Genomic DNA, 25,045 nt, shown 5'->3' on the forward strand with positions numbered 1-25,045 from the left:
GAACTGCTGTCTTAAAGGGGCTCTGTAATAAGGAGTCAGGTTAATTAGGAATTTGAGGAGTTGTTATAGTATTAAGTAATTGTAGTCTTATGTATGTGCTTGTTATGACACAGCAGCTGGTAAAGGGAGTTGTTTAAACCCCAGAGGGAAACTTGAACAACTGTCATAGCCTATATTTTCAATTGGCATGTTTGAGATGCAGCTCTGAATTCAGGAATAAGACCACCGAGCCTCAGGTTTTTTATATATATATATATATAAAACTAAATTAAACATTTATTAATTTAACAAATTAAACACATACACATGTCTGCAAATTACCACCATAACAACTTTTAAACAAATCCCCAAATTAATCACTCCCAGGTAAATCTTCACCAAGGCAACAGTAACCCATAGACTTTAAACAGACACCAGGCAAAGCACATTTGACCGTATGAATTCAAAATGAGGTTCCTTTGCAGACACAGTAAGACTACAGGCTTACAGGCTGGTTAGATCTTAAATGCCTCTGACTTACACACACAAACCCCTTTCTGTTTATACCTAGCTTTTCCTTTGAATGTAAATTTTCCATGGTATCACTAAGCTTTTCTTCACATCTTCTAATAACATTTTCATCCTGCTAATTTTATTAGCTAGGTGCAAGATTTCAACCATTCTTTTGAATGGTTTATTTAAAAATGCAAATTTCCCCCTTGACACCCATGTTTCTAAACTTCTCTGTGCTTATCTAATCACCATTTCAAACTTACTTCTTTCTATACATCAAAACACCCAGGCTTTAATCCAGTTAAACCACACACTTAGACACAGACCCTACTACGATTCCATTTTAAAAATCATTTCCAATAACATTATAGACATTAATATCTCTTCATGACAGTACTTGAAATCTTTTATTTTGTTAATAAATATTTTAATTTTTAAAATCTCTAAAAGGTCTTAGTGGACTCATTACTTCTGAATTCGGTGCACACATCTTCTCATAATAAATACAAATTGCAAAACCATTGTGATAGCGCGACCAAGTTTCTCTTGTGGACTTGGTCTGCCTGGCACACATCATCTGCCATGTCATAACAACACTTCTTTGCTAACTTGAACAGCGAGACTGTTGAAATCAAAATTGAGAAAAATAACCTTGTCGTTAAAAGTATAATTTATTTATTACATAAAATCCTCTTTAGAAAGTAGAGTTGAAGCCCAAGATCAGTCATGATCATACTGAATGGTGGAGAAGGCTCAACAGGCCGTGTGGTCTGCTCCTGCTCCTATTTCTTGCGTTCTCTTCCAAAAATGAAACAATAATCTTGTGTATACTTTCTGGCTCAAGTAAGGCGGCACGAGGTGATGTTTGACACGTTCAGTATTCTAAGTGGACGTCTAAAGAGCCATAGCAGGAACGCAGCACTTTTAACATCCTCTCCTGAATAGAGTCCACCTGCTCCGAAGGACAGTAATCGTCCAAACTGGACCTGAAACATGAGCGCAGTCAGTGTTAAGATACCTACTCAGCAAGCAATTCTGCACAGCATCTGTAAATAAATTGACAAAATTAAAACAAATTAAACAAAATCTGCTTCAAGTAAATTGTAATTTGCAGACGAGCGGTCATAAAGAATATGGGAAAACAACAACAATACTGGTTTACTGCTCATGTCAAATATAACAAAAATGCAAGTTTGCACAAGTAACAGACAACATGTTGAGGCTTTGATGCCTCCTGATTGAGGCATTACAGAGCAGCATTATGTTGCCTACTGGTGGATACTACGATTTGCTTCATACTATGTGTGTGGAGACCTAAACTAGTAGTCTACACAGAGGAAGGAAAGGGATAGAACTGATATTTTTATAGCATCCTTCAGCACCTCAGGAACCCCAAAGTCAGTTTGACACGTGTGCACTCTTTCAATGTAGGAAACACGGCAGTCAATTTGATCACAGCAAGCTCCCACAGACATCATTGCGTTAATGATCAGACAGTCTGTTTCAGTGATACTATCTGAAGGATATCCGAGGACACATGGGATATCTCACCTGCTCTTCTTCGAATGTTGGCCCTGGGATCTTATTCTTCCGTCTGAAGCAGCAAATGGAGTCTTGGTTTAAAGTCTCATCCAAAAGACAGCTCCTTTGACCGTGCTGCACTCCCTCAGTACTGCACTCAAGTGTCTACCTGGATTATGTGCTCAAGGACTGGGGCTGGAACCCATGGCCTTCTGACTCAGAGGGCGAGAGTGCTACCAGGAGAACAAACAAAACTTCAAGTGTTTCGGCTGTGTGAGGGAATAAGTCATGTTCTACCCACGAAAACCATAACTTGGGAGCCAGTCCTGGTTATGTCAATGGCTCCCAGCAGGTGTGAGCAGATGAGCTAACAAAGTTCAAACACATTTCACGCAGAAACCTTAGTCAGGGCAATGTTTACTCTAATGCTCAAGGCTGGATATCAATTCATCTCCCAGAGATGGAAAAAAAAACCGAGAATGTTAACCCCATGCCACCCCCACAGTTGACAGGAGGAAGAGAAAAGAACTGGTGAACATGTCTGGGTGAAAAGGACCTTTTTGGTGGTTTACCCAACAAAGTAAACACACTTGGAGTAATGTGGGCAGTTCTGGACACCACTGCTTAGGAACGGTCGTCACCATATTTTTCATAGTATTATTGTGGGGTATTGTAAAGTAGGCTTATGTGTGTGTGTGTGTGGGGGGTTCTGTCTGTGTGGCTGATTTAATTGAATTAGAGTCAGATAGACTGCAAGGTTAAAATGATCAAGAGTCAGGTGTAAAAAAGGGTATTTGAAATGCTGCTGAGTGAACTGGGGCAAAAGCCTCTGCACACTCAGGGTGTGAGTGAAATTTGCATTTTAAGATAAGTGGTGGGGTGTTTAGTTTTCAAAGAAACATGATAAAGTTTTACAACTGACAGGATAAATAGGGCAAGGTTGTTATGTTTATTTTTTGCAAAAGGAAAAGGCCATATTGACAATATGGACGATTTTTATATTAGGGGAAAAGTAAATTCCAAAGACATATGGGAACAATGGGATTTACAGATTACAGAGAGAGAAATATATTTAAAGAAGGATAGCAGGCTGTGAGGTGGTGACCATGTAAGATCAAAAAGATAACTGTGTTGTGTTGAAAGCCTTTGGAATTCCACTGGGAATTGTTGAGTGAGTGCCTGTGGTAACCCTGCTGGATGCCTCTCTACATTTAAAATCTATTTTAGACTGTTGCCATAAAGGGGTTGTGTAGTTGGGAGTCAGGTTAGTTAGGACTTTTTGGATTGGTTATAATATTAAGTAACGGCATAACAGTAATCTTGTGTATGTGTTTTAATTTCTTTTCTTCTGTTGATAAAATGTTGAAATTTAATTTTTAAAATCTCTAACATCTAAAGGTGTTAGTGAACTCTACTTCTGAATTCAGCGCACAAGCCTTCTAGTAATAAATACAAATTGCAAAACCGTTGTGATAGCGTGGCCGAGTTTCCCGTGGATTTGGTCAGCCTGGCAAATACCACCTGTCATATCATAACAAGATATATCAACCTGGGAGGGAGTGCAGTGCAGATTTACCAGAGTGATACCTGGACTCCAAGGGTTAAATTACAAGAAGAGATTGCGTAAACTAGGGCTGTATTTGCTGGAATTTAGCAGGTTAAGGGAGTGATTCGGTCAAAATTTTCCAGATATTGAGGGGAACAGATAGTTTCTCTCTATCAACCCTATTTCCACTGGTTGGGGTGTCTAGGGCCAGGGGGTATGGTCAAAAAATTAGTGCCAGACCCTTCAGGAGTGAAATGAGGAAGCATTTCACACAAAGGATGGTAAGAGTTCGGAACTCTTTTCCACAAATGGTAACTGATGCTACTTCAATTGTTATTTAAAATTGATATTGATAGACTTTTGTTATTCAATGGTATCAAGAGGTAAGGGGCAAGGGTTGTGTGGTATCAGGTCACACATCTGCCATGATCTCATTGAGTAGCAGAATGAGTGTGAAGGGCTGAATGGCCTCTTCCTGTTCGTATGACACAAGACACGGATAGGAGAACAGACAAAATTGTAGCACAGAATGCATTAGCATCAAGGTAAGCACAGGATCACACACGCACTGTACCGACATAACCTATTTCATAAATAAAAGCAGAAAATGCAGGTCTGGCAGCATCTGTGGAGGCAGAACCAGAGCTAACGTTTCAGGTCAGTGACCTTTTGTCAAAGGTCTGGTGAAAAGGTCATCGATCTGAAACGTTAACTCTTGTTTCTCCCTCCACAGATGCTGCCAGACCTGCTGAGCATTTCCAGTCTTTATTGCAAGCATCCACAGTATTTTGCTTTTGCAACCTATTTCATACCTTGCTACAGTAATGAGAGTCGGCCTGGGCAAATTTTTAAGTAGCCGTTTTATAGATGACATGAGGTTGTCTATCTCTTCCTCAGTGCTGATGTGATGTGGCAGTTCAGAATAATCACATGTTAATCCAGCCTGGTGAACCTGCAAGTAAAAACCCAGCCAGCAGGTTATTAACCCCAGATGCAGTGCTAATGACTCCGTTTCTACTGATACATTTACAGGTACAAGAGTTAGTTTAAAATTGAAACTCTTACAAACTGACACCCTCAATTCTGCACCCCACCCAACCACTGGTCAGGTGGTTCAGTAAATTGCTGAATGCAGACACAATCGACAATCGCCTGTAAGACATAGAGACAGTCACCTCACCTCTCCTGGGAGGAGGGGTTAGTGTGTGAACACAGCTGTGAACAGGGTCAGGCTCAGCTGTGATGCTATCCATGGTCAACCAGCCCTCTGGCCTTCGCTGCTTAGCTTCACGCATGAAGAATTATCATTTGGGGAAGATATTAGAAGGGGCCACTTGAAATCACAATCCAGTCTGTTAATTCCAATAGCCGTATGTTGAGGAAGAGAGAGTCTGAGCTAACCTGTACCTTAAAACAGGTCTATTTCCAAGGCAGTAAAGTCACAGCCTCTCCCAGTTCCTCCCAGGCACTCCGAGTGAACCAGTTTATTTACTTTTACAATGATTCCCTAATCCTTCCCCGACTGGGGACAGCTGTGCTAATTACCCTCATTGCAACTCAAATCCAACAATAGCACAGTCTGGAGAGTTGGACAGGATCTAGGTGGAGGAAAAAAAGGCAGCCATGCAGGGCAGTATGTTTGCTGCATCCCAGTCCACAATATTTATGGTTTTGATAGAGTAAATAGAAGAAACTTTCCACTGGCAGAGGGGTGGGTAACAAGGGGGCGCAGGTTTCAGTTAATTGACAAAAGAACCTGAGGAGACACGAGGAAACTCAGCAAGCTGTGATCAGGAACGCTCTGCCTAAAAGGATGGTGGAAGCCGACTCAATCCTAATGTTCAAACGAGAATTGGATTAAATAATTGGGGAAGGGGGAAGAAAAAATAACAGGGCCATGGGGAATGAGGAGTGGGACTAATTGGGTCGCTCTACCATAAGCCAGGCCAGGCACAAAGGGCTGAATAGCCTCCTTCTGTTCTGAATCATTCTATGATTTCAAGATCTCCCGACCTCTAGCACACCGAAGAATGATATGAAACAGTTTCTAGCATTTAGCAGCCTCAGAATGACTTCAGATTTACCGGCCTGCCTTGTCCCCTTTACCATCAAGAGTTCAGTTAATTTAAATTAATCGGGTTCTTTTTTCAACGGTTCACTGAACAAGGACGATTTTAATCTGCGTAGGAATCTTGCGAGTCTAATTCAGCAGCCTTGTGCATAACTTAGGGGCAAGATAGTGGTGTAGTGGTAATGTCATTGGGCTAATCATCTAGTCATAGAGGTCTACAGCACAGAAAAAGACCCTTCGGCCCATCGAGTCTGCGCCGGTCAAACAAGCAGCTAACTATTCTAATCCCATTTTCCAGCACTAGGCCCATAGCCTTGTATGCCATGGCATCTAGAGGCCCAGGTTAATGCTCTGGGGTCACGGGTTCAAATCCCACCACAGTAGCTGGTGGAAATTAAACTCAAATCAATTAAAAAGAAAAACGGAAGTGAAATCTAGTCTCAGTAATGGTGACCATCGATTGCTGTAAAAACCCACCTGGTTCACTAATGCCCTTTAGGGAAGGAAATCTGCCGTCCTTACCCAGTCTGGCCTACATGTGACTCCAGACGCACAGCAAAGTGGCTAACCCTTAACTGTTCTCAAGGGCAATTAGGGAGGGGCAACAAATTCTGGCCTTGCCAGCGACATCTGCATCCTGTAAAAGAATTGGAAAAACAAAACAAAACAGATAAATGCCGCTGTACCTACCATTTCATAGTCAGGTGTCGTCAATCTGTCCTTCAGGCTTCGCACAAGCTGAGCAAGACTTTCCAGGCTGCAAATAAATGCAAAATTCCAAGGAGGCGATGACCATAACAAAGAAGAATGTTTTGGAATTCAATTAAAGTGTGAAGTCTTGAGATCTGGCATAGGCTCGATGGGCCGAATGGCCTCCTGCTGTGCCATAATGATTCTAATGACGATATAAGTTATGCACGGATGTGCAAAAGACACCAGAAAATGAAAAAGAAATCGCTGCCATAATATTTAGTTAGTTGGTGGAATCGGACCCGCTTGACTGGACTCACTTCTTAAAAATTTTCACCGGTTAAAAGCAGGATTCCTGCATCAACAGGCTTTTAAACTGAATCTTAGTAAGATCCAACGTGTAATGTCACAAGGTGTAGTATACAGAAAAGCAAAACACTGCCCATATTCAAAATAAAAAACAGAAAATGCTGGAAATACTCAGCAGGTCTGGCATCATCTGTGGAGGGAGAAACAGAGTTAACGTTTCAGGTCAATGACCTTACATCAGAAGCTGATTAAAGGCTACAGACCTGAAACGCTAACTCTGTTTCTCCCTCCACAGATGCTGCCAGACCTGTGGAGTGTGATATATATCCTGCCACATTCCTGGTCGGCCTCCCATCTGCAAACCTCTATAAATTTGAGCTCATCCAAAACCTTGCCGCCCGTTACCCCAACTCGCACCAGCCCTGTTCACGCATCAATTCCAATGTGGCGATGTTGCCACTTGTGGGGGCAGCCCAAAGCTCAGGGCCATAAATCTAAAGTAGGTACTAATAAATCCAATGGGAAATGTCTTTAACCAGAGTGTGGCTAGAGGGTGGAACTCACTGCCACAGGGAGTGGTTAAGCCAAATGGCTTAGATGTTTTCGAATGGAAACTAGACGAGTAGATGAGAGAAAGGGGAATAGAAAGATCTGCTGAAAGGGCCAAGATGAGGTTGATGGAACGGGAGGAGACTATTGTGGAACGTATATACCTGCATGGACTAGTTGGACTGTTTCAGTGCTGTATTTTGTCTTCAATTCTATGTAAAAACCTCCAAAGGAGGGCACATTTACTCTTCACTTGGATGGGCTGCTGTCTCGCTCGGAACACTGTGGCTGAAGACCACTCGCATCTGGGGGTGTGTCTGCTGGTTAGGGGGCAGCCGGACGGTGGGGACGAGTCCGAGCGGCTCAACGACAAGCCGCAGGGAGCTGGTCAGGGGGCAGTGAGCAGAGAGACGGTGTGGGTGTGGGAAGAGGGACGTACAGGAGAGAATGAAGCAAGGAAAAAAGCAATAGAATCAAATGCAACTGAACAATTTTCCTGTCCAGAGAAACATTGCTGCTTTATGACACAGCTTGGCAGTTACATCATTTACCCAGGGATTGCCGCCCATTTCTGTACGTTCTCCTCACTGTCATCTTCACACAAATCTGCAAATGCAGCTTCCATATCTTCTAGTTGTCTTGTACGAGCTTCCACACAATCGATCAAAGCCTCCTAAGCATAATAAATATGCAGATTAGTTTTTAAGGCTGTTAACCTTGATTCGTCCCTGTCCCCTGTCTTAAAAAAAAAGTTACACCGATTCCTATTCAACAGCCAGCTAGTCCAGTTCTTTGCTCTACAAAGAAGCCCAGGTGTATTGTTAAATCACATTTAAGATGGAGACGGGAAGAAATTTTCTCTCTGAGGGTCATGAATCTTTGGAACTCTCTTTCCCCGAGAACAGTGGAGGAGGGGGTCAATGAATATTTTTAAGGCAGGGGTAGATAGGTTCTTGACTAACAAGGAGGTCAAAGGTTATTGGGGGTTAGGCAGAATGTGAGGTTGAGGCCACAATCAGATCAGCCATGATCTTATTGAATGGTGGAGCAGGCTCACAGGGTCGAATGGCCTACTCCTGCTCCTAATCCATATGCACCCATCAGGCTAGAGATGAAAAGTCAAGTATATTATTCATGCTGAGGAGCTTAAAGAGGAACGATCAGAAATACTGTGAAGATTATAAGCATTATTCCTTCATCACTGCAACTAATACTGACAAAGGGTCAACAGCTGAATAATTGGCCTCCTAGAGTGGAACTCAGGATACTTATGATAACATATGGCTTATATGGCACTGCTGATGTTGGAAATAAGTTGAATGTTAGGTCATGACAAACAAAGGTAAGATATGTCTGATTTATTAGAAAGTGTCCAATCTTGGAACATACCTTATTGAAACAGAAAAGATTCTTAGGGGGCTTGACAGGGTTGTTTCCCCCTTGTGGAAGGGTGTAGGATCAGAAAGGGGTCGCCCGTTTAAGACAGATATGAGGAGGAATTTCTTCTCTCAGAGGGTAGTGAATCTGTGGAATTCTTTAGCACGGAGGGCTGTAGAGGCTGGGTCGTTAAGTATATTCAAGGCTGAGATAGACAGATTTTTAATCAGTAAGGGAATCAAGGAGTTATGGGGAAAAGGCAGGAAAGTGGAATTGAGGATTATCAGATCAGCCATGATCTCAGTGAATGGCGGAGCAGACTCGATGGGTCACTGCTCCTACGTCTCATGGTACACTGCATGGGAAGCCAGATTAATTAACTTACTTCCTGTGACACTGCTTACCACGTACAGCCCTAGAGTATCTGTTCAAGTCTGATATGGGACCTGACAATTCACCATTTTTCACTTTCTTCTGGTCTTCTGTCAAGTAAAATGAGCAAAGGCTCATTGCGAAATCCAGGCCTTTATTTAATCTAGTCAGTGGAGAAGTGACACTGCTGACCTTGAGAAAAGCTGCTGACAAAGATCCAGCAACACCTGTGGTGCAAATTTTCCCTTTCTCAACACCAAGCCAAGGGGAACTCCAGGCATTCAACAACAGTGATGTCAGCAAGCAGGGTAATCAGCCAATCACATCGAAGTATTCTCACAGACAGCAAACCAGAAAGTAAAATGCACTGAATTCTTTCCACTTTAGAGTGAAATAGATGAATGGGGCATCAACATGGGGTTAAGATAGAAGAAGAAATATCACAAACTTTTAAAAAAAAAATGAAATACATGAATCTTTTTTTTATCAGAATGGATAAAACTCAGACTTTCCACAAATATAAAATTAGCTTTTCAGGACAAGTGTGGGGGTTTAGCAGTAACCATCAAGTTAGTGCGCTGTTTAAAAAATACGGTCACACCTCATTCAACAAGGTGTAACTTAAGGGCTTTTTCAGTGAAGCTAACAGTGTAAATAGGGCAAGTTTTTGTGAGATCAGTGATTTTTGATTGATTGCAGTCTGGGGGACCTCAACAGTGCACCCCCCGGGAGAAGTGTAGAATCACAGGCAGCAACTTCTGGGTTTCCGTGTTGTGCGAACTCCAGAAGTTGCTGTGGTTCAGGGGAGTAATGATGGTGAACGGTGATAGTTTTCACCACCGCCACCATCACAAAATCCAGGACGTTAATACCCTCGTACAGCAGGGTTACCCGTTGATGAGCTCGGAGTATAACGGACAACAAACCGTGCCCGATTTGCGTATCGCAGATGTGTTTTTCAACCTGCATTGACATGATGCCGTTCAGAGGCACCACAGTGACACACCCACCGCTGTCCTTCATTAACCTCACAACTATGGTTGACTTGCAAGTTAAAACGAAACACACTGATAGAGCAAATTTATTGAAAGGAAAGAAGAACACAGGAACAAAAAGAGAGCTGACAGTTGTTGTGCACATTCTCAACCCCAGGGGGGTTCATGGGCGCTCAGTCATTGAGGAAAGTCAAGGCTGAGAGCGATAGACTTTTGGGGATTGTCATGAAAGTATAATAACTCTCATAATATTATTGTGAATTATTGTAAAAGTAGGTTAGCAGTGGGGTTTGGATAGTTTCTCTGTGTGTGTGTGTGTGTGTGTGTGTGTGATTTAATTGGAGACAGCTGGTCTGGAGGCTTTTGAGTTATCAAAGAGATGCTAGTTTGAAATGCTAAATACGTAAACAGGGCTGAAGTTTTAGAAGGTGAAGGGGGATTTGCATTTTTAGATAAATCAGGGTAGTTTGAATTTCAAAGAGATATTACACCTAGCCAGAGAAGCCAGTGTGTTTATTTTTCCCAAAGGTTACTGACAACATTAACACCCATGAAAAGATTTATATTGTGAGAAAGATAAATTTCCAAAGGCATATGGGGAACAGTGGAATTTGCATTAAAGGGGAGAAACATGCATAAAGGAGAAGAGGCAATGTGTCAGAGCGGAAGGCATTGCAAGGTCTACCAAAAGTGTGAAAAACCTCCAGTAGTTGTGCATTAAGCTGCTGTCTACAGGAACCAAAGCTGGGAAAAGCCTCTTTGAATTCTACTGTCCAGGGAATTGTGGTGATTTGCATGGATCTGTTTAAAATCTATTCTTTTTTTTTTAAAACTGTTGCCTTAACAAGGGTGTAAGTGGGAGCCAGATTAATTAGGGGTTTTAGGAGTTACTATGGTAGTAATTTGTAGACCTACGAACGTGCTCAAAATCTTTTCTTTTGTTAATACATGTTTAATTTAGTTTTGTAAAAAAATTTCTGGAGTCTTGGTGGGCTGATTACTCATGAATTCAGGGTATGCATCTCGAAATAAAATACAAATTGCAAAATTGTTGTGACTGCAGGATCAAGTTTCCCTCGTGGATTTGATCCACCTGACACACATCATCTGCCGCGTCCTGACAGGGATTAAGGGAACCAAGGGATAGATAGAGCAGGACAAAGGGGTCGATGATCTTCCTGAATGGCCACAGCTCATGCTCCTATTTTCTATGTAATTATGAATCTGCTGAAATGATACACATTAAAAGGGAACTGATGTGCAAGATTTTAAACTTAAATTTAGCCTATACAAAAGGAAGTTATTTCTTTAATACATCTCAAGCTACAGGTAGTAACAAAACTCAACAAACAATCTATAAAATAATAAAAAGATGGCCCCAAGATCATACGGCATGTCAGATTTAAATTCCGTAGAATGTTTACAGTACAGAAGGAAGCCATTCAGCCCATCGTGTCAGTGCTGGCTCTTTGCAAGAGCAGTAACTCACTTGGTCCCACTCCGCCCTTTCCCGTAGCCCTGCAATTTCTCTCTCTTCAGATAACGAAGGACTCGGCTAAATTGCTAAAAAAAAAGATGCAAGCTTTTCGTCTTGCACTGACCAGGACAGATTCGCAAGGATACCAATAGTAAATGGAACAACAATCTTAACTGAGTGTGAAGAGAGTACTGATTGGTTGACAAGTGGACTCACACACAGGACTCTGTGCTTTGCAGGCAGAGGAGCACGTCTACACATCGCGCCTTTTTAAACCAAACAAAAGCTTGGGGGACAGCCATTCCCTGGTTCATTCCCCAGTGCAATGCCTTGATGATCAGAGTCAACCTGCCTGGTTTGAATTTAAACAAAAACCTGGCAGTTAACTGGTCCCTGGTTCATTCTCTATGGCAATGCCTTTACAAATCACAGACCACATGCCAACCAATCAGCACTCTCTTCCCATGCAGTATAAATAGTTGTTCCCTTTGCTTGCCATTGGTATTCTTACAATCTGTCCTGATGGGTGCAATACGAAGAGCTTCAACAGCAAGTGTCTTTTTCCAGCAATACTTAAGTTCTGCACTACCAAATGACTAGGCTACAGTTGTACGTTTTCACACTTGATCACAAAATAACTACAGTTGTAATGAATTAGTTTGGAATAGGGTACAGAAAGTGATTCAAGTGTAGAGTTACAGCTCACTATCATCGTTTAGGAATACCAGTACACAGAATCAAAGTATGTGACTGTTAATGTGCTGGGGAGGAGTTTCAAAGTTCAATGGTGATTTTCTACTAAACACCTAACTTTGGAGAAAGAGTAAATCTCAAGCAACTGGTAACCAATAGCAATCTAAACAGTTTAAGAACTTGCATGAACCCTTTCCATCTCTTAAACATGAACACAATCTGCTATTGCGTTAACAGCCTCCGTGTTTGTTGTACACATACCTCATCCTCCTCTTTCCAATCGGGTTTGGTAAAACTGTACAGCTGTTTGAGAATTTCGTATTCCTCCTGTGGGACAAGACAAAAGTGATTATGGAAATATGCACCAGCAAGGGTTCTCAATCGACGTCTTTACTGAAGTATTCAGGGTGAAATACATCTTTCCATGCATTATGTTCATATCCATAAAGAAAGACTTTCTATAGCACATTTCCCGATGACTGGACGTCTCAAAGTGCTTCACAGCCAATGAAATACTTCTGAAGTGTGATCACTGTTGTAATGCAGGAAACACAGCAGCTGATTTGTGCATAGCAAGCTCCCACAAACAAGCAATGTGATAACGAGTAGATGCTCTGTTTTAGTGATGTTGGTCAAGTAATAAATACTGGCCAGAACACCGGGGAGAACTCCCCTGCTCTTCTTTGAAATAATGCCACGTGATCTCTCACAGCGCAGATCGGGTTCCAGTTAAACATCTTTCAGCTTAAAGACTTCTCTGATCAGCTCCAGAATACAAGGTCTATAAAGCTATAATAGGGAAAAATCAGGAAGGCTAGAACCCTGCTTTGGCAGAAAAATAAGATCCTCTCAGGCCAGGACATCTGCTTTTAATAAATACAACAAGTGCTGGAGATACTCAGCAGGTCTGGCTGCATTCTGTGGAAAGAGAAACAGAGTTAACGTTTCCAGCAGAGTGTTTCTTCAGAACATCTGTCAGGACATCAGCCTATTTGTTTCCATTAGCGTTCAGGTCAATAATCTATTCTAATCATTTCTCTCCCCTCTCCCTCCATGGGCCCCTGGCAGCACACATACACAAGACAAACTAACTAAACTCAATCAGTAAACGTACAGGTGAAGTTTTGAAAACTTTCCCCTTAAAGTCATAATTCAGAAAACGTACCTTGGTGTACATTTCTTTGAACGGGTTTTTAACGGAAAAGAAATCCAAGTCAATGTCCAGGACGTAGGCATCTCTTTTGTCAAAGACATGAAGGAGATCCTTAACAATTTCCTTCTGCTGTTGCTGTTCGTTTTCAGGGCTTGTTGCTGCGGGACTGGTTTTCTGCACATGTCTCTCCGTACTGGAGGATGTGTCGCCATCACTAGGTTGGCATTCGGACCTCTGACTGTTGGTTTTGGATGACGCGGTGCACGCAGCCTCAGACGAACCCTCTCCGTTGGTGAAATGTTCCAATTTTGGTTTCTTGGTGGCTGATGCTCTGACTTCCTTTTCATGGTCATCGTGGCCCCCCTCCCCTGGGTCTATTGTGATCACCTGTAATCCTAGCTCCTTCTTGTTCTCCAGCAGCTTCTCCGATACGTAGAGGCCATCGCTCAGGAAGTAGCTCTCTGTACTTGTAACCCTGATAAGGTAATTCAATAACTGTAAGAAACACCTCTTTAAAAAAAAAAGCATTGAAATAAAAATACAAGCTTCATTCTGACAGAAGTGTTCGTATTTTGGAGATGACACCATACTAGGAACCAGCAGCTGAAAACTGATTTATTTTACCTCTTCCCCTAGGATTCCCTCCTTATACCTCTCCCCCCCTCTTTCCTCCTTTAAGATGCTCCTTAAGACCTACTTCTTTGACCAAGCTTTTGGCTGCTTGTCTTAATACCTCATGTGGCTTGATGCCCAATTGTGTTGATGGCATTCCTTGCAAAGCCTTGGAGCATCTTACTGCATTCAAGGCACTATATAAATGCAAGTCGTTGCTGTTTCAGTCTACCGCCTATAATCTCTGGCAAAGGCAGAAAGTGGAGTGGTGCAGCAGTTTCCTTTCGGGGTTGGGGTCACTACCTGCCGCTGCTCTGTGACTTGGCGCTAACGCACTCCCGAAATTGGGAATTCACTAATGTGGGGAACTGAGGGTGCGCGTCCCTGACCTACTTATCGTTTTGTGCTGCTGGCAACACTTAGTTATTGTGGAAAACACTGCATACATCTGGGCCTGGGCAGCAGGTCATTCAGGTAGACAATCTCACTGCAGCTCAGGCAGATATTTCTGGAGCTTTCTAATCCTAGGCTGAGATATATTTTTCTCCCAATCAGTTTGGCGTATAATGGGCCTATGTTCTCTGGAGTTGAAAAGAATGAAACATGAAGTGTTGAGAATACTCATCAGGGTAGATGCTAGGAAGATGTTTCCACTGACTGGTGACTGTAGAAAGGGGTCGGCCATTTACGGCTGAGAAATTTCTTCACTTAGAGGGGTGCAAAACTTTGGGATTCTCTGCCCCCGACAGCTGTAGACACTCAGTCCTTGAGAATATTCAAGGCTGGAAAAATCGGTGGACTTTTGGACACGGGGAATCAAGAGATATGGGGGAGATCGGGTGAGAAAGTGCGGTTTTTGTAAAAGGTCAGGAATGGACTTATTGAATGGGGGAGCAGGCTCGAGGGGCCGAATGGCCTACTCCTGCTCATGTTCCCAAAGAAAAACGAAAAATCAATCTGAGAAGTCAGTTTTAGTGGAGTCGTGTGCCAGCTCTTCTATCTGGACTAATAAAACAAAGTGGGCGGGTGGGGGGTGAATCTCAATTGAAGTAAATCACAACAATGGTCTCATTGGTACAGTAAACTTGACAATTGAGGTCAATCTGTCAGCTCAAGGTTCTGACTATTGTCAGGGGGCTAAGACCTTATACTCTATATTTTGATAAAATAATATATATATCCTCATGGCTAATTTCTAACATTTTAAAAACTGGTCAAAGACCTTTTTAAAATGGCTGAAGATATGTCTGTGATCCTCGAATAATAGGGGCTAATATGGCAGTTTCACAGAAAATGACACCTCGTTATCTCTGAAGAGACCCTAACCACCGCCTGTGGGCTGCAGAGACCAAATTCAAAGGGAACTATACAAAGGCAATCTACATTTCATAAGCCAGGCCTGGCCAACCAAAGCTATTCGTCCGCTAGGACAAAGGTCCCCGCAACTTCCCTTTCAAGACTTAATGTCAGGACGTTAACAATCTCAGGGACCCAGGCAACCCTTTGTCAAAGCCACAGTGGAGAGGTGGGTGTCATTTGACATGACCCTCCATGTATTGGAACCAGTTATATTGTCCTGTGGAACTGCAAAGCTCAGTCTGCCATTTTTACCATCTACAAGCAGCAGCACAGAAAAGGGACTCTTACCGGGTTTGAATACCCGGCCCCTTCTACACTGTTTCCATTGGAACTCCTGTACCATCGCCTACAAGACTGATTCATCTCCCCTCATCATGGAAGTCAACTCTACTGGGAAAGTGAAGCATAAAGGTTTGCAGCTTGCTGACCTCTGTGAAGGAATGTGTCATTAGACTTTGACTCTAGACTCACATGAAACAATATTACTTTTCTCTGTGGTCCTTGTCCTGTAAACTTTTCCTTTCTCTATCCCTCTTTTATTGTATGAGTGCACAAGGGGCTACATGGCGACCCTGCCCGCATTTTGAGTGTGTGGAAATAAACTAGCCCTTCGAGTTCATCCTATCGCGAATTTGCTGTATTTTAATAGAAATTGGATCACACCAAAACCGAGGGGTTGGGAAATGCGCCACCGCTTATAAAGGGGGGAAGCAAATCCGAACACCTTTTTGTTTACAGATGGGTGGCAAGAGGAGAAATCAGGGTCGTTCACATTAAACCCTCCTCCTGTCCAAACCACTCTTCTCCGAGCTAACTGACATCAATTGCTAAATTATGCCTTGCTATTTTAGCAGTTTAGAATCCAAATGGCTGCAATACCTGATTGTTTTGGTTGAAGAATCTCTGCCGACAAAGAAGCGGTGTTTCCCATCGGTGATCTGCTGGGCCCAGAACGGGTGAAGCCAAAAAACGTGTGAAAAATGGCCGGCATAAACAACAGGCATGATCCAGTTCTCAATATTCAGGTCTCTAGATGTAGGGAAAGATGGAGAGTAAAGAAAGGCCCATTATTTTCCCAGATGATATGTTCACAAAATCGAAAAGAGCCAGAAATATGAGCAGAGCTTGGGTTTAAATAGAATATGATCATGACCTCAGGATGTCTCAAAGTACTTTATTATCACTGATTCACAGTCCAGTCCCCACAAGCGACAAACCTCCTGGATTGTCCAGGAGTTTCCTGGATTTGGGGATTAATATTCCCAGGCATGACTGTCAGCAAATCTGCATGCACTCCAGGAACTCGGCAAGCCTCCATCGACAGCACCTTCCAAACCCACGACCACTACCATCTAGAAGGACAAGGGCAGCAGATAGGTGGGAACACCACCACCTGGAAGTTCCCCTCCGAGCCACTCACCATCCTGGCTTGGAAATATATCGGCCATTCCTTCACTGTCGCTGGGTCAAAATCCTGGAACTCCCACCCTAACAGCACTGTGGGTGTACCTACACCACAGGGACTGCAGCGGCTCAAGAAGGCAGCTCACCACCACCTTCTCAAGGGCAACTAGGGATGGGCAATAAATGCTGGCCCAGCCAACGATGCCCACATTCTGTGAATGAATAAATTAAGAACAAAGCTCACTTTGTGATCCCCCCACTCCCCCGACCACTGACGTTGTTGAGATGATAGTTTGTTCAGCGCTGTTGTGTGTAAAGCACCTCCAACGCAGAGAGTCTGTGGTGCTCGTGTGACTGTTCAGATCGCACAAGTGAGTGGTGTCAGTTGTGTGACGCACTGTGCGTATCCAACATTCCCATCGCGGCCTTACTGCTGTCAGTTTTAGAAAGAGCTTCAGCGACATGGACCTCCCTTTGACTGAAAACCAGGGAGTGACATTAACTCGTCCACCTTGCTGGCCCAATCACGTCAACTCTGACCGGCCCAAAATTCCTAAACCAATCACCTGGACACCGATCAAGTCGCCTGCAATTGCTGAAGCTGTCTCATTGAATTTGATAGCCTTTATCTGACTGAATTCAAAAGTGAGGAAGGGTGTTTACACGGAGCCTTGTCAGACCCCATCGGGAGCGCTGGGTGCGATCCCGGACACCGAGCCTCAGGAAAGAGATAATATTCTTACGGAGAAGAGTCATATCGGACTCGAAACGTTCTCTCTCCACAGAGACCACCAGGCCGGCTGTGTTTTTCCAGCACTTTCTGTTTTTACTTCCGATCTCCAGCATTCCGCTTTTACTCAGGGAAGAGATACTGGCCTTGGAGAGGAAGCAGAGCACATTCAGCAGAAATGGCCTTTTCCTGTTCCTACTCATCAGCTGCCTTCCTACCAAATTAATCTTTTCTCTTCCAACTCTGCAAAAGCCAACGCCTCTGACACAGTGTCCCATGCTCGATCCAATGAAAAGGTCTCTCTCGCTCTCTCTAATTGCATCAATTACCGACACGGACCTGTCAACTCTCTTGCTCCTTCTGATTTCCTGGAGACATTTCAAGCTGTTCCTCACTCTCACAACCACCGCCCCACTCCCTCCCTCCCTCACCCCCCCCCACCCCACCCAATCAACTTCACGCCGCGATGAAAGCATATTCTGGTCTCCACCTCTTCCAATCAAACTACTTCCCTCCCAGAATCCATCAGTTTCAAGCTTACGGCCTATGGTTTGTGGCTGGCCACAGCCTTAACCTGCTTGGAGAGGGGCCCTCTGCTGCTCCAAGCTTCTCGTGTGACAATTCCAGCAATCAAAACCACAGCCAAAATTGCCCACGTACAGGGAACCCCTTTACGAGACTTGGGCTGTGTGTGACTTTCTGCTGTGTGTAAACTGCGACCATTAATTTTTTTCCTCACTGATAATTAACCATATCTACCAAACACAAAGCAATTATCGAAAACAAGGCGATTTTATGTTATTTCACCAATGACAGAGACACAAATTATATAAACAGTTCAATGCAAAAATAGTCAATTTGCATTACCCGAAAAGTAGCTCTTTATCAAACACACTGTCGGCCAACATGTCGATCGGGATTAAGAGGTCCGGATGCGAATCCAGGTGAACCAGTGCAATATTTTCCATTGGCAAATGCTTCGAGCCAATCGCTCGATAGATGTATGGCACCACCTACAAAACATTAACATAAAGGATGGCTTGAGGGAAGCTTAAAGAGGGTAGAAGGTGGGAGGAGATGACATTTTAAAAATACTGCAGATACAATTAGATTCCAGCCAGAATAAGGGTCACATCCTAACAAGTCATTTGTTAGTGGGAACAGTTTCGCCCAATTACTCTGTCCAGATTTTGAATACCTCTATCAAGTCTCTTCTCAACCTGCTCTTCTCCAATCTATCCACGTAACTGAAGTTCCTCATCCCTGAAACCATCTTCGTGAATCTGTTTCGCACCCTTTCTAACATCTTCACATCCTTCCTAAAGTGCGGTGCTGTCATAAAGCTATTAACGTATATAATTGGAAAATTATTTTCCTTTTAAAATAAATGTTTAGTCTGTGGTGTGTGTCTTAATTGGATTAAAGCCAACTCATCTGGGTGCTTTGGTGTGTACTAGTTTTGATATGTAAGAGAAATAGTGTGCATTTGCATTTTTTTTGAATAGAGAATTCAAGAAGTGGGGTGGAAACTGACGCCTTTCTAGTAGCTACCCAGCAATATGTTTATATTACTAATAAAATTGTTACCATGAAAGGGGTTTTATTGCTAGAAGAGGTGGAGTTTAAAGGGGCTGGCGATACAATGAGAATTTACATTCAATGGGCGGTGGTAGGTATAACTTCAATAGTTTTCGGGTGTGCAGGGCAGTAGCAACGTAAGATCAAAGGCAGCTGCAAGCCTCCAACCGTCTCCACAGGAACCAAAGTGAAAAGAATCTCATTTTGAATTCGTAAGATGAAAATGCTTTGCCTGGTGTTTGGTTAAGTCTAAGGGTTCCTGCTGCCTTAATGGAGATTAGTTTGGGAATTTGCTAAAGGTTATGATAGTAGTAATTTGAAGCTATGTGCATATATATTTTAACCTGTGTAAATTAATAAAATGTTTCATTTAGTTTAATGTAAAACCTCGAGAGCTGGTGGTCTGACTCTTGAATTTAGAGTCACATCTCAAACATAACTCTTAAAATTATAGGTTATGACAGTTGTTTAAAAAGTTTCCCTCTGGGATTTTTAAATAACTCCGCTTTACCAACTGCATTGGTCATAACAGATGACCAGCACTGGACGCAATACTCCAGCTGAGGCCCAACTAGTGTCTAAGCAACTTCAACATAACCTCCTTGACCTTGTACTCTAAAGGGCATAGCCCAGGATGCTGTAGGCTTTATTAACCGCTCTCTAACCTGTTCTGCCACCTTCAATGACTTATGCACCCAGGTCCCTCTGCTCTTGCCAGGATGACCAATTCCCTTGGGGGGGGGGGGGGCGAGGGGAGATAAGGGACACCAGGGGTGGGGCTGAACCTGTAAGAGTGGGGTGAGGGGCGTTCCTCATACCATGCACAATACTATCACCATGAAGCCTGCAGTCTGATAGTCTGATACAGCCACCTCAAAGCCCCCACCCCCACAGGGCAGCCCCGCTCACAGACAACCAATACACCTGCAGAATTAAAGATTTTAACAAGTTAAAAAATGTGGGACCTATTAAGCCCCTGAAAGGGAGACAAAATATTGTATCCTGGACAGCTGGTCAGCTTGGCTCCCGCACCCCTCGAGAATCAAACCATTTGTTTTATATTGCCTTTTCTCTTTCTTCCTACCAACATCAATCACCTCACATGTTGCTGTATTAAATTCTTTCACAAAACCGTGCCCCTGGATGATGTCCGTCTTGTTAGTTACTGAGACAATTGCGCAGGGAAACGTAGGGAAAGAGCCAGGAGCAGAAAACTGCCCCAACATTGTTCAGGCTGCATCAATGTGCAGCACATCAGAAAAAAATCCAGGTGTTGCATTTCTGGAAGTCAGTGAACTGAATTAGGGTTGCCAACTGTGATTAATGTCTTGGAGATTTCATCGCATGACTTGCTCCCATGCTCCAGCCATTCCTTGGCTAACACATCCGCTCTTGTGACGCACTGCCTTCCAACAATAATAAACAATAACCAATTGGACGAGGCTCGGTAGTCAGCCAAACAGCCTCTTCTTCTAACAAAAATAAAAATATCTGGAAAAACTCAGGTCTGGCAGCATCTGCGGAGAAGAACACATCTGCGTTTCGAGTCTGCATGACTCTTCAACATAACTAAGTAAAAATAGAAGAGGTGAAATATAAGCTGGTTTAAGGGGGGGCTGGGAGAGGTAGTGCTGGATAGAGGGCCAGTGATAGGTGGAGATAACCAAAAGATGCCACAGACAAAAGGACAAAGAGGTGTTGAAGGTGGTGATATTATCTAAGGATCTTCCTCTCCCCCCACCCCACCACCCCCGCCCAATTTTTATATCTGGTGAAGAGAAATGTTCAAAGAAAATCACAGAAAGAAAACCCAATCTTTTTTTAATGTCCTGATGATTTTTCTCCAGGATTGCACACAGCACTGTCCGGGAGACTGATCTTCCATTCCTGGAGGGTTGGCAACCCCTGGGTTCCCGGGCCAACGTTCCAATCCCCCGGGCCAACGTTCCAACCCCGGGCCAGGAAAACGTAACAATTGCAATTCCCGGGCCAACGTTCCAATTCCCCGGGCCAGGAAAACGTAACAATTGCAATTCCCGGGCCAACGTTCCAATTCCCGGGCGAGGGAAACGTTACAATTGCAATCCCCGGGCCAACATTCCAACCGGTGTTCCATTTGCAGGCTGGACAGGGAAGGAAGGAGAGGCCGCACTTACATCGTGATGATCCTCCACTACCCAGACCGGGAGCTCCCTGTAGCTGCGCAGGCTGGAGGCAGCACCGCTCATCACTGCGGCCGCTTGCAATCAGCTGCGTGTGAAACACCAGGCCCCCTATGCCCCCTATATATACACACAGACAGACTCCCGGGGTACAGTCTGGAGAGGGGGGAAGCAAATGCTGCACCGGACCTATTTTTAAAAAAAATAAATAATTAAATATTTTCCTTCGCATCTGATTGGACGGGAGCGAGTCCCGTCCCATCAATGTCCCGGGGTGGGCGATGCAAATGCAAAACACGCCGACCGTTCCTAGATTGCGCTTAAATATTGCTTATTGCTTTAATAAGTCTGCGCAGAAGTGAATTTCCTGCAGGACCTGCTCTTTAAGCAGCAATTGCTGTTGCCCTTTTTGTTTTCACAGTTTGCACTGATCGGGGAAACAGCAAATTTCTCAATGCAAGACAGGGATCAATATCAGCGGAGATCACTTTCAACTTCAGACTCCCGCTTGTGATGCAAACATGAAGAAATAATACAAAGTCCCCCACTGTTGGCTGAGCATCTAGGGTTTGCTTCCAAACCGAAATGATGCATGTTTCCATATTATACCCATATTACATTTGCTGTTACTTTCTCTCCCATGCAAGCTCCGCCTTGCAGCTTCGAAAGGCCAATAAGGACAGTCCATGGGGCTGGGACATCCGAGAGGTTGAGCTATGCTTGCTGTGTCTACTTCCTGTGACGGAAGCAAGTCGCTCCTAAATTGTAAGTACTTTAGCAAATTGCTGAAATGCAACAAGTTATTTTGAATGAACAATGCACTCGCAGCGTTTGGCGTAGTTATTATCTGCTACCCCCCCCATTTCGGTAGCGCCATGCAGCCCAATACAATGGTGTGTGACGAATAAAGGGAGGGAATTGCTGCATGGGGGTGAGGGACAGTGTGCTTCAATCACAGGTGGATAAAGGGGACAGTAAAATAGTGAGAAAATAATAATAATTAGGCAGTAAAATAACGAGAAAAGGGAATATCTTATCAATATCCCTCAATCATCAGTAAAACAGAATATCTGGCAATTGTCTCATTGCTGTTTGTGGGAACTTGCTGTGTGCAAATTGGCTGCCGCATTTCCTGCTTTACAACCAGTGACTAGATTTCAAAAAGCGCCTAGGCTGTAAAGTGCTTTGGTACGTCATGTAAGGTGCTATAGGAATGCAATATTTTATCTTTTTCTTCCGCACCCTCCCCAGCTCTTAAGCATTAATTGTTTATCTCCTGGCGTATTAATGTGCAGCTATATGCCTCAAGACGTTGAGTGGTGAACGCATTCAAATGTGTTGAATCTGTATTGGTGGCAATTATTTATACTTGGGGACGATTTTAAATGGGAGAATAGTATTTAATATTGAAAACCTAGTTCAGATTGCACATCCCAGGCTGAATTCGATTCTGATCATTCTAATTTAAAGCTGAGATTGCAAGAAATAAATTCTTCACAACATTTGGTTGTATTTTGGTTATTTTAAGTAATCAAGGATGAATGTTTTTTTTTCCCATGTGGTCTAGCAGTCAGGATGGTGTTCAGAAATACAATTTTTAAATAAAGGATGAGTCATGAGAAGACGTGAGATAAAGTACACGCTCTTCAAGTCCTTCTAAGGTTTTTTTTGTGTTGATTTTCCTCGGTCTGACAATAGCTGCACAAAACGGCAAAGAACGATGTTCGATCCCCGGCCTGTGCTGAGTCTGTTAACCTCAGCTGGGGTAATATGTGATTGTTGGCCTCAGTGCGCAGGCTAAACATGAGGGGGGGAGAAAAAACCACTCATGATTCCCCCTCCCCCAACCAAAGACCATTTGCCTAGTTGGGATCTTATTGAATGGCGGACAGGATCGAGGGGCTGAGTGGCCCTTACTTCTGCTCCTAATTCATACGTTGGTGTGATCGGGCCTCGCTCTGTGGAGATCCTGCGGGCTATCACTATCTAGCCCCACTCCTGTGTGCTGAGCAGCACAGAATACTTAGCCAGAGGAAGAAGTTAAGAATATAAATTCTATTTACGCTCCAAATTAGCTAGACAAAAAGAAAATCAAAATGACAGGCTGGACGTGAATTTGAATTCTTATCAGGAAGATTATTGACCCACAGACTGAGTAACCCTTCAGCGAGGAAATGTTTTTCCGCACAATGTTCTCTCAGAGTTTCATGTATGACAACTTTGCCATGGGTCGATAATGGGTTGCTTGGAATAAAATCGCATCTGCCAAGCGGCACCTCTGACAGTGCAGCACTCCCTCGGTACTGCGCTGGAGCGTCAGCTAAACCCAGGCTCCGTCAGCCCTCTCAGGTGGATGTGAAAATCCTACGGCAGCATTTCAAAGAAGGGCAGGGGAGCTCTCCCCTCCCCAACCCCCACTGTCTTGGCCAATCCTTATACCTCAAACACAAACAAAAAAGACCATCTATTCGTTATCACATTGCTGTTTGTGGGAGCTTGCTGTGTGCAAATTGGGTTTCCTTCATTCAGGGTATATAAAGCATTTTGGGGCACCCGTTGGTTGTGAAAGACGCTATATAACTGCAAGTCCTTTCGTTTCCCCATGGAAACCTTTGCGAGTTGCTGTCCTTTCGTCAGTCAGCGCTTTTTGTTTTTTTAGTCAGTAATTCACGTGAAACAGGTTTGGAAATAACGCGTCTTGTCCCTGTACAATGGGATTCAGTTGTGTTTGGATCTGTTGTTTCTGCACCACAGACGTATTTAAGTCGTTCTAACGATTTTCTCTTTTAAAGGGTGCCATGTCATTTCACCTGGGGCGAGGGGGAGCTGCACACGCTGTCCATAACGCTATCCCGAAAGTGGGGGGCACTCGGGGCCGGGGCGCCCCAGGAAGCCGAATGCCTCAGCAGAACTTCCCAGCCCCGGGCTTTCGACCCGTTCACCCCCAGCAGCCCCCGCCGTTATTCCCCCACGAGCAGCAGGTTGCCCCCCCGATGCTGCCCCCTCCCCGGTTCCCCAGCCCGCAGGGCGCGGGCTACGCCCCTCCCAACTTCGTGCCCTACCAGCCCCACGTGCCCCAGGGGGCGGAGATGGACCTCATGCAGAGCGCCGTGCAGCAATGCCCCGTCCACCCCCGGGCTCCGTTTCCCGCTCCGCCCGTGCGCCAGGGCTTTCCCGGCTTGCCTTGCTTTACCCCGGCGCCACCCGTGCCCAACGCTGTGACCACCCTTCCCGGGGCCCCTGACAGACCGGCCGGGTTCCACCACATGATGGCGTCCGCCCCGCCCCAGCCCCAGCCCCCTCCGCCCCTGATGCCCCCCCAGACGATCAACTACCAGCCCCCGTACTCACTGGGCTACTCGCAGCCGTACCCGCTTCAGCACCTGAACAGCGGCTTCCAGCCCGGCTCTGGATCGGGCGGCTACCCGCCGATCGGCGGCGGCGGCGGCTACCCGCCCAATTCCGGCTCCCACCAGCCCGAGCGCTTCGGGGACAAGCAGCATTACCTGCCGGAGAAGCCCCCCGGCGGCCGGCGCTCGACCGAGCGGGACCGCCGCCAACACCACAGAGAGCGCAGCTACCGGAGCCACAGCCAGCGCCACCGGCTGGAGCCCCGGGCGGAGCGCAGGGAGAGAGGCAGGAGTCCGGAGCGGAGGAGATCGGAGAGCGGCCGGCGCCGGGGGAGCAGCCACGACCGAGGGAGGTCCCCGGCTCGACACCGGAACCGCGATCACAGCAGGTGAGGACCTTCGAGCGGTCGGCGGCGATATCGGAAACTCACGGCACGTCCATCAGCTTCTGGGTCAGTGAGGTTAATGTTACAGCCACGATATTGCAGCAGAGTCTTTTGAGTTTTGGTATTTTGTAACAGCACTGCTATCAATCTGGGGAAAGAGTTTAAGAAGGAGGAATTGCTAAACAGAGAATCATAGGATAGTACAGCAAAGAAGGAGGC

At 44.6% G+C, this 25,045-nt stretch overlaps 2 protein-coding genes across 4 annotated transcripts in view; one reads left to right on the forward strand and one right to left on the reverse strand.

The window, feature by feature from the left end:
• Positions 1-1,150: 1,150 nt before the first annotated feature.
• Positions 1,151-21,323, reverse strand: c3h5orf22 (chromosome 3 C5orf22 homolog). Of its 3 annotated transcripts, none has more exons than XM_078539649.1 (9): positions 21,085-21,323; positions 18,218-18,363; positions 16,096-16,245; positions 13,258-13,720; positions 12,354-12,419; positions 7,730-7,851; positions 6,321-6,387; positions 4,372-4,511; positions 1,151-1,478 (listed from the first exon to the last, which is right to left on the reverse strand). In XM_078539649.1, exons 1-9 carry the CDS (start codon positions 21,154-21,156, stop codon positions 1,367-1,369), a joined length of 1,338 nt encoding a protein of 445 aa, XP_078395775.1. In that variant the 5' UTR covers positions 21,157-21,323; the 3' UTR covers positions 1,151-1,366. The 3 variants fall into 3 exon arrangements, with proteins under 3 accessions (XP_078395775.1, XP_078395774.1, XP_078395776.1); XM_078539648.1 differs by lacking the exon at positions 21,085-21,323 and adding an exon at positions 18,549-18,669; XM_078539650.1 differs by lacking the exon at positions 21,085-21,323 and adding an exon at positions 18,549-18,669 and having other exon boundaries at positions 1,448-1,538.
• Positions 21,324-21,760: 437 nt separating this feature from the next.
• drosha (drosha ribonuclease III) overlaps positions 21,761-25,045 on the forward strand; it is a 155,364-nt gene continuing 152,079 nt past the window's right edge. Inside the window, exons 1-2 of the mRNA XM_078539651.1 lie at positions 21,761-21,855; positions 23,883-24,829. Of these exons, the coding sequence (XP_078395777.1) occupies positions 23,889-24,829 (941 nt within the window). The 5' untranslated portion in view covers positions 21,761-21,855; positions 23,883-23,888. The remainder of the gene's footprint in view (positions 21,856-23,882; positions 24,830-25,045) is intronic.

Source organism: Cetorhinus maximus, chromosome 3 (assembly GCF_964194155.1).
Source record: "Cetorhinus maximus chromosome 3, sCetMax3.hap1.1, whole genome shotgun sequence".
NCBI lineage: Eukaryota > Metazoa > Chordata > Chondrichthyes > Lamniformes > Cetorhinidae > Cetorhinus > Cetorhinus maximus.

What these genes read in the sequence shown, in the direction of transcription:
- c3h5orf22 (XM_078539648.1), bottom strand. Translation starts at nt 18,656, where the DNA reads ATGTTAGAAAGGGTGCGAAACAGATTCACGAAGATGGTTTCAGGGATG. An exon ending in TCTTCAACCAAAACAATCAG is followed by an intron (nt 13,721 to 16,095) that starts GTATTGCAGCCA and finishes TTACCTTATCAG; the next exon opens with GGTTACAAGTACAGAGAGCT. An exon ending in ACTCTCATTACTGTAGCAAG is followed by an intron (nt 1,479 to 4,371) that starts GTATGAAATAGG and finishes CTCATGTTTCAG; the next exon opens with GTCCAGTTTGGACGATTACT.